The sequence below is a fragment of the Barbatula barbatula genome (genome assembly GCF_947034865.1).
Source record: "Barbatula barbatula genome assembly, chromosome: 4".
Taxonomy (NCBI): Eukaryota; Metazoa; Chordata; class Actinopteri; order Cypriniformes; family Nemacheilidae; genus Barbatula; species Barbatula barbatula.
Window position 1 is genome coordinate 2181167 of NC_136768.1, and position 12190 is coordinate 2193356.

The window sequence follows — 12190 nt, forward strand, 5'->3', positions numbered from 1 at the left end:
TTAAAGAATGTATTTGCAAATTATGGTGCAAAATGAGTATTTTATTAGTTACTTTGGTCCCAGCTCTCTGCTGGTCATTCACTAGGTCCCCCAGCGTGGTTCTGGGATTTTTGCTAACCGTTCTTGGGATTATTTTGACCCCACGGGTGAGATCTTGCGTGGAGCCCCAGATCGAGGGAGATGATCAGTGGTCTTGTTATCTTCCATTTTTAAATAATTGCTCCCACAGTTGATTTCCTCACACCAAGCTGCATACCTATTTCAGATTCAGTTTTCCCAGCCTGCTGCAGGTCTCCAGTTTTGTTTCTGGTGTCCTTTGACAGCTCTTTGGTCTTGGCCATAGTGGAGTTTGGAGTCTGAGTGTTTGAGGTTGTGGACAGGTGTCTTTTATACTGATAAGGAGTGGATGACAGAGGAGCCTCTTGAAGAAGTTACAGGTCTGTGAGAGCCAGAAATCTCGCTTTTTTTGTAGGTGACCAAATACTTATTTTCCACCATAATTTGCAAATAAATTCTTTAAAAATCAGACAATGTGATTTTCTGGATTTTTTTCCTCATTCTGTCTGTCATAGTTGAAGTGTACCTATAATGACAATTACAGGCCTCTCTCATCTTTTTAAGTGGGAGAACTTGCACAATTGGTGGCTGCTTAAATACTTTTTTGCCCCACTGTATGTCACACTTGCCCACGCACAAACGTCAACCTCATGAGAACACAAGATCACATTTACACAAAGGTCTAGGCCGGATGGCACGCACACAAACACACTTTTGCAGCACGTTGGCAAATTCAAGGCAGTTGGCAGAGGAACTTCTCATCAGTTTCTAGGAATGTTTCTCTGTTCTACTAATATTGAAACAGCACGAAAAGATTTGCAGACGGAAAACGGGCGAGAAGATCCATTTCAACACTGAACATAAATAGGTCAAATTAAATACAAAGAAAGAATACTGAGAAAAACAAATCATAAATTACTGAACTATTTGAGGGAACAAAAAGACACAAAATTTGTTTTCTTAAAACACTAATCCTCTCAGATCCCTAGTAGTGTGATCGCATGAATCTGCACGAAGTGGTTTCCAAACATATTGAATAATGAACATCCCTTTAAAGTGTGAATGTGACCAAAATCTTCTTCGTGCAAACATTTACCACAGTCGCGGGTTTCCATGGCATCACCGTGTGACATTCCAATGCCAGTCTCTCTTACAGTCTTTGCGTCCATCTCTAAAAACGTCAATAATGTGCTCGCTGTTCTCAAGCAAACATGAATGATTCCACATCGATACTCGGTCATGTGTTGCAATCTTCCACACAATTATTCATTCGTTTACGTGTTAGTTCACGCACAGTAACCCCAAATCCAGTGATGCGTTTCGTCAAATGCTTTTGCTTACGGGTCGGTGCATGCCAGCCGCGATCAGAAACGTTTTTACAGGTCATTTCTAGACACCTTTTAGCAGCAAATCCTGTGCTTTGAGTCTCCCAGGCCTTTTACGCACGCTTATGGTAAAAATATACAGACAGAACATTTCATCGCCCCCTTCCCCTGCAATTCGTTCTCACTGCGATGGCTCAAAAAAAGGGGATGCTGAAAATTGAAAGTGCTTTGAGTTATTGGTGAAATATTCCTCCGACCTCCGCACGGTTCACCTCCTCGGTTTGTCACATCTGAGGAGAAAGAGAGAAAATATTTGTGTGAAGGTGCCTGTGCACGACTCCATCTGACTTGGAGGCAAGTGAGAAACTGTTAGATTTTGATCAATATGAAACATTTGCTCACGTTATATTCCTTACAAATATCTCTATAAGAGGTTTAGACATCTCATGCCATGTTTGCATCTTGTAAGAGGAAGTGAATATCAGTGTATCAAAAATATTTAACAAAAGCTACATTTGGAGCTACAGTAGTCAGAATCATGTGACCATAACGTACAGTCGGCTGAAGGAAATTGCAAAGAAATTGGGTTTATTTTATGATAACATACAAATGTTATGATAACAAAATAAACCAGCTGACATTATCCACTATGTAAAAACATTGAAGGCATACAAATCCACAAACACACACCTGCAGGTTCTTTCGTTGAGTTCCAGATTTCGAGACCTGCAGTCGGCTTCTGAGTTTTTACATGAGCAGAGACACGTCTCTGGGTCTTGAACAAACGACCTTCTCCTCCTTTCCGAGCATGTGCTACAGCAGGGCTCACATTGAGTGCTGAGGAGAGAGAGAGCGAGAGAGGTGGCGATGGGGGAGATTACTGCAAAAAAATATCCATTACAATGACATAAAACACTAAACATTTTCACACACACACTTCCACGATGCCAACACAGGCAATTGGCAAGCAGCACGTTTATCCACCCTGGTGCGGTCCCGTGATCGCCCCGTTCTGAGGGTCCGTTTGCAGAAAGGCTGAAGTTAAGCGGGATGCGGCCATGCAGCTGCAAGCTCAAATGATGCGTGAAAACACAAGCAAACATTCATGTACACTATCACTTTCTCTCAAACTCATGAGAAGCAAACTGGAATAAAAGTCCAGAGCAGGAGAATCTGTGTGTCTGTTTATTGCCTCTTGCAGTGTTGGGTCATCTGTACATACGGACAGTACAAACATTCATCAACGTGGCAACAGACGTGATTTTAACCCATATAATATCTCAGGCCTGACCTGAAGGTCTGTTCACACATAAACCTCTGACACAAAAAACATGTACATACAGTACTGTGCAATAGTCTTGGGCCACCATTGGATTTCACAAGGGATTTCAGGCAATGCTAATCATTTCTCAATCTTGATATAAGACTACAACCAAACAATAAAGATTTATGTATGTAGTACAAAAACAGCTTTTATAATATTGCTGTCCTTCTGAAACCTTTGATGTCCAAATTCACCGTTTTCAGGAAAAAACACTTTAAATGTTTAAATACAGTTTCGTCAAAGTTTAATTCTACTTTTTATTAAGGGACAAGCTTAAAGGGTTACTAATATTAATGATTTATAGCAAAAAATATAATCTTGCCTGAAGAAGCAGATTTTTTGCTTTGTGTAAATAGTTCCTGTATTTTCTCTTTGTATCTTAATAAAGACATTGAAAAATAAATATAAACCTGCTTAAACGACAAAGCGGATGGTGGCCTAAGACTTTTGCACAGTACTTTATACCATTTAGGGTTTTAACAATACGGAAATCATATTGCAAAATCTTGTATTTGGCAGCTACATAGTGTTAGGTGAAGGTTTGAAAGCCAAAAGTGTATTTAGATCCTACTTAAATCACATGAATAGTTTCAATGCAAAAAACATTGAAGAAATAGTTCACCAAAAAACATTTCTCACACTGAAACTGAAAGATAAATTCACAGAACACATGGAATTGTCTTTATTATATAGAATGTGTCACTTGTGAAGCTGGCTTACTCTGATCATATTTATTAGCTTGAAAAAGTGCTATAAATAAATTATTATGGTAATTGTATCCGTTAAAAATGGAAATAAATTAACATTTCTCAATTCTCGGGAGAATCACCAAAGCAAACAGCTTGACAGGAGGAATTCTTATTTCAGGGTGACCCATCCCTTTTAATCACATGTGTGCTTTATCATCCAAACACTCTGCCCTCAAAAATGACATGCTCCTTCAATTGCTCTTGCATTCTCATTCAAACATTTCTCAATTCATGGGAGATTCACCAAAGCAAACAGGCTGTTTGACTTTCGTAACACCATGAGGCCAAGCTCACGCAGCGGGACATGAACAAACTCACAGCCACAAGAAAACATCTCGCACAATCCTTCTCATGTGACAGAAAGGACAGTGCGAGGTAAGTCCTATCACACAAGAACAACAAAACCATTCAAGAAAAACAGTTACAAAACAGGAAATTATGCAGTGATTCCAACACAAATATTGTGATAGATAAGTAGAGTTGACTGAAAGCCATGCTGGTGGGTGGGGTGAGGGTGCACTTCGGATACCTCTCGTCCAATCAGAGAGCTTGATTTAACGAGGCACAACCAATAGAGCGCAACAGTAGGGTTCTTCATTGAGAAACGTACACAAAATGCCAAATTATGTTTCTGGTTTTATGTCAGTAGCTTTGACTCGGTGGACGAAAAAGTCAGACCGTTGCGCTCTATGGGGTATGAAAAATCGTCTTTGATAATTTGTACATGTTAATAGTTTTAGCATGTTCCTTAGGCAGCATTAGTGACTCTGAAAATGTGGTTTGGTGGGATGATCAGTTTGAATTAAATGGGCAGGAGTTTATGGGTTCATGAGAATTAAGAGCGCGGGACAGGATTAAAGGAGGGACAAGATCTCCTCCCAAATCAATTTTACGACCAATAGTGCCACATTCAGGTGCAAGTGAGAAGAGGCGAACGCAGAGGTGACGTACAAATCCTGCTTTTTTTCACGTTTTTTCTTTCCCTTTCGCTTTTGGCCTTTGCCCTTCCTGGATTTTCTGGAAAGGGAACATGACAAACAAAGAAGAACATCGACAAACAAGAGCTGAATCCCAGTTGTTGCAACAGATCAAGCTGACAGTCAGATTGCACTAAAATGATCCAGATGGAAATGCCAAATACACATGTCCTACTAAAATACATCTGTCTCTTCTTATTGTTGTACAAGCGCCTGACACAACAGCGAAACCCAGAGGACGCGAAACAAGGATGAGAAACCAAAAGACCACGGCCAAACTCGCCGGTTTTCCGGAATGTCTCTCGCGGGGAGTTGTGGATAAAAAAACAAGTCATTAAATCTTCAAAAGCGTATCAAATAAGAGAAGAATTCTTGGCTTTGTACGTTACAAAATAAAACAAATAAATATATAAAACTGATCCAAATTGGCGAGTACATAAGCGATGACTAATGTTCACGACACATACAGTATCTATAAAGCGCTTTAAAATAAGACCTGGCACGTCAGGCAACTTGAAAACAGGAATGTGAACTTTCCCTTTAATCGTGCAATCTCACTGATAAAGCATGTGCCCGACATCTCTGTATACGTTGTATACATGTGCTTTTCATTGACTGATGTGATACGACAAAATTAAAACAGATATCCTAACAACTGTCATGAAGTCCAAGTTCTTTTAACAGAACGTCAGGACTATAAAGTTGTTATCTCGGATTTGCTCATTTCAGAGGTCAGATTTCATTGTGTTATAATCTCGGGTTTGCGAACCGCCTGAACAAGCTTCTGTGTCAAAGGGACACTTGTTTACCAGAATCAAAAGCATATGAACTTTTAAAGCCTCTTGGAGATAACCTCTGAACCGCAAGACTACGTCAGACGAAAGATCGCAGCAACGTCAGCCTCAGTTGACAATTAAACATTCGGTCCAGGGTGAAGATGGGGTTGACTGACCGCTGCGGCATCTCTGAGGAGTGGAAACGAGTTTATAAACAAAGGAAGAAATGACAGATCCCTCCCTCACCTCAATGAACCTCAGATCATAAAAGGAGGATGAATGCGGGATGAGGGCATTGAACTAGCGGGCGAGAGTCGCACACCTGCTCATGCTGGGCTTTTAAAGTGCCCGAGGGGCGACTGAATTTACGCCTCGCAAAGCCACGTGCAATGACACGACGAGATCAGACAGAAGCCGATCGAATAACGCTTTAGGGGTCAGAGATTATCTCGGCTCATCTTCCACGCACATGTGGACAACCAGGTTTAAAAGAGCAACCTTTACGACAGGGCTGGAACAGATTTATCACAAATATGTCACAAATGTTGAACATTTAGTCTTTTTGAAAAGATTATTCACATGAACGACTAGGATTGCGAGACGTTAAATTCACGGTATAGCTTAACTTTTACACATCCAATTTACTTATACAGCTGTGTCACTAAACCATACAGCAACAGTTGTGTTTTGATTCAGCGGTGAGGAGCTTTTCTCTCACTATCAGATTTTCAGCCTTTATGTAACATGAAAAGCAGATGAAAGGAACAGAGAAACAGGAAGGAATACACCTGCCGATAAGAGCGACTGAGACAAAGACAGAAAGATTAGGAGATAAGGAATGAATGAATGAGAAAAATGAGAGAAAACAAAGCGAGAGCGAAGGCATGCATGCAAACACACACAAACACACACACTCACTAAAGTAATGGAACTCACTTTTCTCTTTTCTCCGGAACGTCTTTTTTCGGCCTGTAAATAAAAACACAAACAGAGAGGAACATTCCCTCACTAAACGTCTTTGTTTTGATGTAAACAACACACACGAACACACCAGTGGCCTGTATCACGAAGCAAGGTGAACAAACACTGAGTTCCAGAGTAAGTTATGAGTTGACAAAACCAGACAAACCCAACCTGGTTTAGATCAGGTTCAGCTGTTGCACACGCTCGGTATAAACGTTCTCTGTCAACTCAGGTTTGATCCAGAGTTTGTGAGGCGCGTGCACCTTAAAGTGTGACACATGGGGATACATGGGGAGTGACTTCACTTCGTCACATAAATGTCACGTTTCCCTTTTTCTGATTGATCCAGTTTTGGTTTGCGATCTCCAACCCCCCAAAAAACCGGAGCAGGTTATCCGTGTAACCTCAGTTCCAAACCAACCCACCTTCTTGAGCCGGAAAACTCAGAGTATGCTCAAACTAAACGTGAACTTCCCAGGATAAAAACGAAATCGGCTTTGTGATAAAGGCCACAGGTAAACACGTGGATGGGTGTGTATTATAGCGAGGATTCTTACCGACACTGGCATTCGCTATGTTCTGCAAAACTCATTAAATAGTCGCCCTGATGGCGGAGTGGCCTGACCCTTTTGATCTGCAGAGAAATGCACAAAATTGCTCACAAACAGCAAACAGACATACAATACAATAGAAATTGAAAGGTTGGTTAACAGATTTGCATATATATTGTGACAGTAAGGACGTTTAGAGTTGGGGGGCTCTCTGACCTCGAGGGTGATGTTGAAGGTGACGGTTGGGGTGCACTCCATCATCTCATCATTGCAGCACCCGGCGCAGCGGGTCAGGACCACGCAGGACGGGATAAAGATGTGCTCGATGTCATCGGGATATTCCTGCTGAATTTCCACCAGCACTTCTCGAGGACGGCAAAGCGACCTGTTGTACACCTCCATAAATGGTACCACTGCAAATAAGACAACTGGTAAGTTTTTCAAATGAAAAAGCGGCATGTTTCCTTTGTTAATATTCCACTCAGCCATTTCATTTTCAGTTACAAAGTAGGCAGTTAACACTCGGATGTACGAGTTTTAAAACTAACACATGATATAAATAATTTAATGTACATCAAAACTATACAGTGTCTGAAAAAAAGCACAAGACCGCCATTCCGCGACCGTCCACCAGACGTCTCTGTGTTCCGGAACTGCAGGCTCCATGTGTCAAACCTCGGGATAACCCAAACTCACCGTCATACGTGCTTCTGCCTCCCTCCTTGGGTATATAGGCACTCTGTGGAAAAAGAAACGACGCTTTATTAATTGATCCATACGTTAAAACGCGGTTTGTCAAACATTTAGTTCAATCAAATGAGCCCTAACGGGTTTGACTAGTTGCGAACCACGCAGCCAGGTTCAAGATGATGCAACAAATTACCTAATTTCATTTCAAATCCAAGGTTCAGCGTAAAAGTGGACGCAGACAAGGTTAACCATCACAATGAATCATTCTGTGCATGTGGTTGAACATTGCTTTACGCGTAATGTTCTCACTTAGGCGTTATGTCTGACCCCTCGCTGTCCACATGGTCTCGTATACCTCCAGGGGCAAAACTTTGCGTTTTGGGGGCCAAAAACAACACGCAACATCTCGGATGCTTTGTCAAGGTTCAGAGCACGCGAATGGGCTCCGCGGAGAGCCTTTGGCTATTTACTAAAGATATTTTAGTAACTCGGTATCATGAACTTGATTATGTACGACCCATGCCGCAAAGCTGCATAAGAAACGTTGCAACTTCATGATCGTTTAATTTTTGCCACTGATAGCCTACTTTTAAAACTTCCAGTCTGCTTCGACGTTTGGAGGACAGCGCCATGCTACTTTAAGTCTTGCAATAGGCCCATATGGTCATTTTTGTGCAATAAATGTCTGATTTCAAAAGATCTGGTTTGCTGGTGCCCGTTTGCGCAAAACCGCAGCTGCGCCTTTAAAGCGCAATAATATCGCCAAGGTGGCTATGATGGGGCCTTCACCAAAATCAACAACAAACTTGCAAACACTTGAATGGACTTAAGCTGCTTGTGTGTTTCCCCAGCTGTGCCGTCTATAGCTTTTAAATTGCCTAATGTGCTGTGGTCACATTTGCTTGTTCGGGTCGTTTTGGATAGCTTGGCCAAAACATGGTCAATGACCTCGCAAGGGGAAAGACAAGGACGTCCAATACAGTTGCGCAGGGACCTGCCAAATAACCTTATTTAAAAATCACCCAACATGGCCCCTTCTATATCTCTCTCTTTCTCTAAATATAGAGATATAAAACTTACCTTGACAGCTGAAAAATACAGAAGCGTCACAATAAATAACTGGAGCACGCGGACAGCAAAGTTCATGATTGAATTAATAAGGCGAATAAATCTTTTTAAAATCCTATCGGACGATAGGCGCACTTTAGCAAACGCATTGGTAAAGGTCTCTGAAAGCAAGTTAGACATGAGTGGAACCTTCTTCAAACGGGGTCCGAGTTATAGGGGCAACAAGAATCCCATGTTGGTCCCACAACACACATGCGGGCGAGATACCCGAGAGAGCAAACCCAAGCGATAACGTCTCTCAACTGTTGCCGATTATTTTCAGGATATCCAGAAAAATGAGAATCCAGGACGCAGGTCCTCTCACATTGTTGAGAATGAAGGCAATTTTCTCCCCCGAGGTTACAATCCACATCACAAAAGTAATCCCATGCTTGGCTTGCCACCCGTCTCCAAGTGCGTTGGGTTCATTGGGAAAGAGCAGAAAAATCACTCTCTGATGCAACTTTGAGCCTTGCCACTGTACTGTATTGCTGGGACGTACAGTGATACCGATCGCAGCACAAAGACACGGGAGAGTAGCTCAGAGAGAATGCGTTATCCAAGCGCACTTCTTGTCCGGTGAATAAGGTGCGCTTTAATTCCGCTTCCTGTTGGATCTGTCGACTCGGTTCCCAAGCGTTTGCTTTTTAACGCACCGCCGTTATGAATGGTGGGAGACGCCGTCGTTCCACGGTTTTAACGCGCGGCTTCGGCTGTCGGTCAAAGCTGCGAGTGAAGTCCGTGCGATTGGACGCGTAACCGGCGGTGGGCGGGGCCAGAGTGAAGTCAGGACTTCGAGTGTCTCCGTTAAGTTCAATGGGCAAACCTTGACTTATTGATAACCTCAAACACGAGACGCATGACCCTATTGTATAGCTCAGTGTCCAAACATAAACAGAGAAACAGCTTGTTTAGAAAAACAATAAAAATGGAATAAAATCGTTTTTTAAGTTTGTCACACTAGCCTACTTTATTTGGTATTTGTATATATATATATATATATATATAGGCCTATATATAAAAGTAAGACACCACCAGTGAAAAGGCTTCTTTATTTAAACAATGTAAGTTTAAACAATTGACATTTCTAATCATTCCGTCTGAAAACACACTTTTACTATAATAAAACTAAGGGGGAAATCTCATGAACAGAAACAAGTGTTCTACAAATGTTATTTAAATGTAAACATGGTCGAATATATTTCATTGAAATTCATTTTTTTATGAATAGAATACAGTTTAGTTAGGATATGCCTTTTTTAAGCGTTTTAGGTTCATTTGACAGGAATGCTAAGGGGTTTTGATAATCTTTATGATTTGGTTTCTAATAAATAATGATGCGTCGTACGTGCAGTAACGTAGGGTATAGTATGTGCGTACCAAGAGGCTGAATATAAAACGCGTCACATGACGGCAGCGGGGCTATAACGCCTTTTTGGGGCTTCTCGGTCATCCGCAGTGATGCCTGGAAAGCAGAGTGAGTGCCAAGTAACGGGCGTGAACACGCGCGAGAGTGCGTGTGTGTCCATAGCCACGTACAGGTGTTCGTGCGTGTGTTTGTGCGCGCGAGCGTAGGAGAAGACCGGCTCCCAGCGTGCCCTGCGCATGTGCGCCCGATCCGACCAGCTGGCGCGAGATATTCATTTTCATAACATGTACATTACCGTTTACAGTGTAGATTTACACGCCGACATTACTGTTTCCATAGACACGTATTCGGGAGGGGTGAATATATTTGTCAAAAAGAGTTTAAGGGGTAGATGACATGTTTATATTAGATTAATTACCATTCAATTGTATTAGATATTAATCGATATTTGACATACGTCAGTTGAACGTGTATATTTTCATAGGGGATTGATGCAGTAAATGGCAGTTCAACACATGCATTAATGAATAAAGTCTAGAGAGCTTTCATGGACCAGTGCCTTATTAAATCTAATTAGACTAATTTCTTAGACTTAATGGCATGCTGTTAACAACACTATTATGCCATATATATATATATATATATATATATATATAATCCTAAATTTAATTTTGTGGAAGTTCTTCTCTCGCAGGTTTTACTGTAAGTTTTGTTGGCGCCATCTGCCTTTCACTACATGTATAGCAGGTTTAGAGGATCTGGCTCTCACACAGCATCAGAATCACACAGAGCTTTATTGCCAAGTATGCTTGCACACACAAGGAATTTACTTTGGTAATAAAAGCTTCCAAAACACTCATATAAATACAAGCACGATCCATAATAATAAGAATAAAGAGAAATTAGAATAATGTAATAAATTTGCATATTCTCACACAAGTCATAGTGACACAAAAATTCTTCACCAATTAGAACACGTCTTCACAAAACACGACACAAGGGCGCCAGTGCTCTCTCAACACACACTCAGATGAACACACACTTCAGTAAAGACCGTTTAGTCAGAGTTATGGAGGAACCCATTGGCATAAGGTAGAGAGGGAAAAGATCTACTTCATCCGGACAGAAAGAAGACAGATTTTGATACAGTTCGACTTAAAATGCAGAGTTGCTGATGTAAGATATAATGAGAAGAGACGTTTGTTGCTTGTTAGTGTTGTGCGTCAGAGTTTAATTGAAAAACAACAACAGACAGTTATGAACCGCGCTGCCGCCTCGCTAATTCAGCAAACTCAGCAGAAATAAAGACAGGGCAAACATAATGAAGTTTACACTCCTACTTCTGTTCCAGAAAGCTCCAGTACACAAATACAGACCCACACGGTGATGAAAAAACACCAAAAATATCACCATTTTCAATCTAATAGTCACCACCTAACTTTGCAGAAGCCTTGGGTTAAGATACTGTACTATCTATCCCTTGTACAATTAAAACTATTACTATCAAATCAAAGAATGAAAAAATGATGGTAAATATAGACTGACTACTGATCAATGTTTCTGTCATTGCTTTATTGTTTATAATTCAGTATAAAAAGTGTATTTTAAGTTTATTGCTAAATATTTAGACTAATGTCTGCAAAACATGACTATAGGTGTGGACATCCACTGCTGAGTTCTTTCTGTCTAGATTTTTGTTTCCATGGTAACAGCAACTTCTTATTGGTAGCTGTCCTAGGGACTACGGGTAGTGTAGTTTTTCTGTAGGATCTTAAAATCTATTCAAAAATCACATAACAGAGACATGACTTATACTGGAAACAGGCCTAAGGTATTGCTCAAACGTCATTGTAGGTCTGTTTCAAAAGGTTTATATGTTATATCTATATGATCATGGAGCAATAAATAGTATTTTTGTTTCCGAATCCCTAATTTTGTGCTCAATGAAACCGTGGACTCCAAATCACCTGCACCAGTGCCTTAAACTTTTAACATCACAAGAAGAGTCTATTGGATTTCACTATCTCACACACAGGTCTGGGGTTGAGTCGTGTGTGTGTATATTGTCACCCACACTGGTCTTATTTGAGAGGAGAATGAAGTGGCTCTTGGCCAAGCCCAGATTTGACTCCATTAAACGTCAGCACTAAGCTTCCAGTAAATGCACAGCTCAAATGTCCAGGAAAGAATGGAAAACTGCCATTTCTGTCTGAAATGACACCATTACAGTACCTTCAAAGAAGTCGAAAGAGGAAATGTTGGACATATGACTGTGGCGAGAAGGCCGGGATGAGAGCCGTGG

At 41.1% G+C, this 12190-nt stretch overlaps 1 protein-coding gene across 2 annotated transcripts; it reads right to left on the reverse strand.

The window, feature by feature from the left end:
- Positions 1-1020: 1020 nt before the first annotated feature.
- Positions 1021-9280, reverse strand: vegfab (vascular endothelial growth factor Ab). 2 transcript variants are annotated; one of them, XM_079454107.1, is made up of 8 exons: positions 8493-9191; positions 7419-7461; positions 6939-7135; positions 6729-6805; positions 6145-6177; positions 4407-4472; positions 2073-2219; positions 1516-1672 (listed from the first exon to the last, which is right to left on the reverse strand). In XM_079454107.1, the coding sequence occupies exons 1-8, from the start codon at positions 8658-8660 to the stop codon at positions 1651-1653; spliced, it is 753 nt and encodes a 250-aa protein (XP_079310233.1). In that variant the 5' UTR covers positions 8661-9191; the 3' UTR covers positions 1516-1650. The 2 variants fall into 2 exon arrangements, with proteins under 2 accessions (XP_079310232.1, XP_079310233.1); XM_079454106.1 differs by lacking the exon at positions 4407-4472 and having other exon boundaries at positions 1021-1672; positions 8493-9280.
- Positions 9281-12190: the final 2910 nt, after the last annotated feature.

What these genes read in the sequence shown, in the direction of transcription:
- vegfab (XM_079454107.1), bottom strand. Translation starts at nt 8,660, where the DNA reads ATGTCTAACTTGCTTTCAGAGACCTTTACCAATGCGTTTGCTAAAGTG. An exon ending in TGTATTTTTCAGCTGTCAAG is followed by an intron (nt 7,462 to 8,492) that starts GTAAGTTTTATA and finishes CTTTTTCCACAG; the next exon opens with AGTGCCTATATACCCAAGGA. An exon ending in AGGCAGAAGCACGTATGACG is followed by an intron (nt 7,136 to 7,418) that starts GTGAGTTTGGGT and finishes TCTTATTTGCAG; the next exon opens with TGGTACCATTTATGGAGGTG.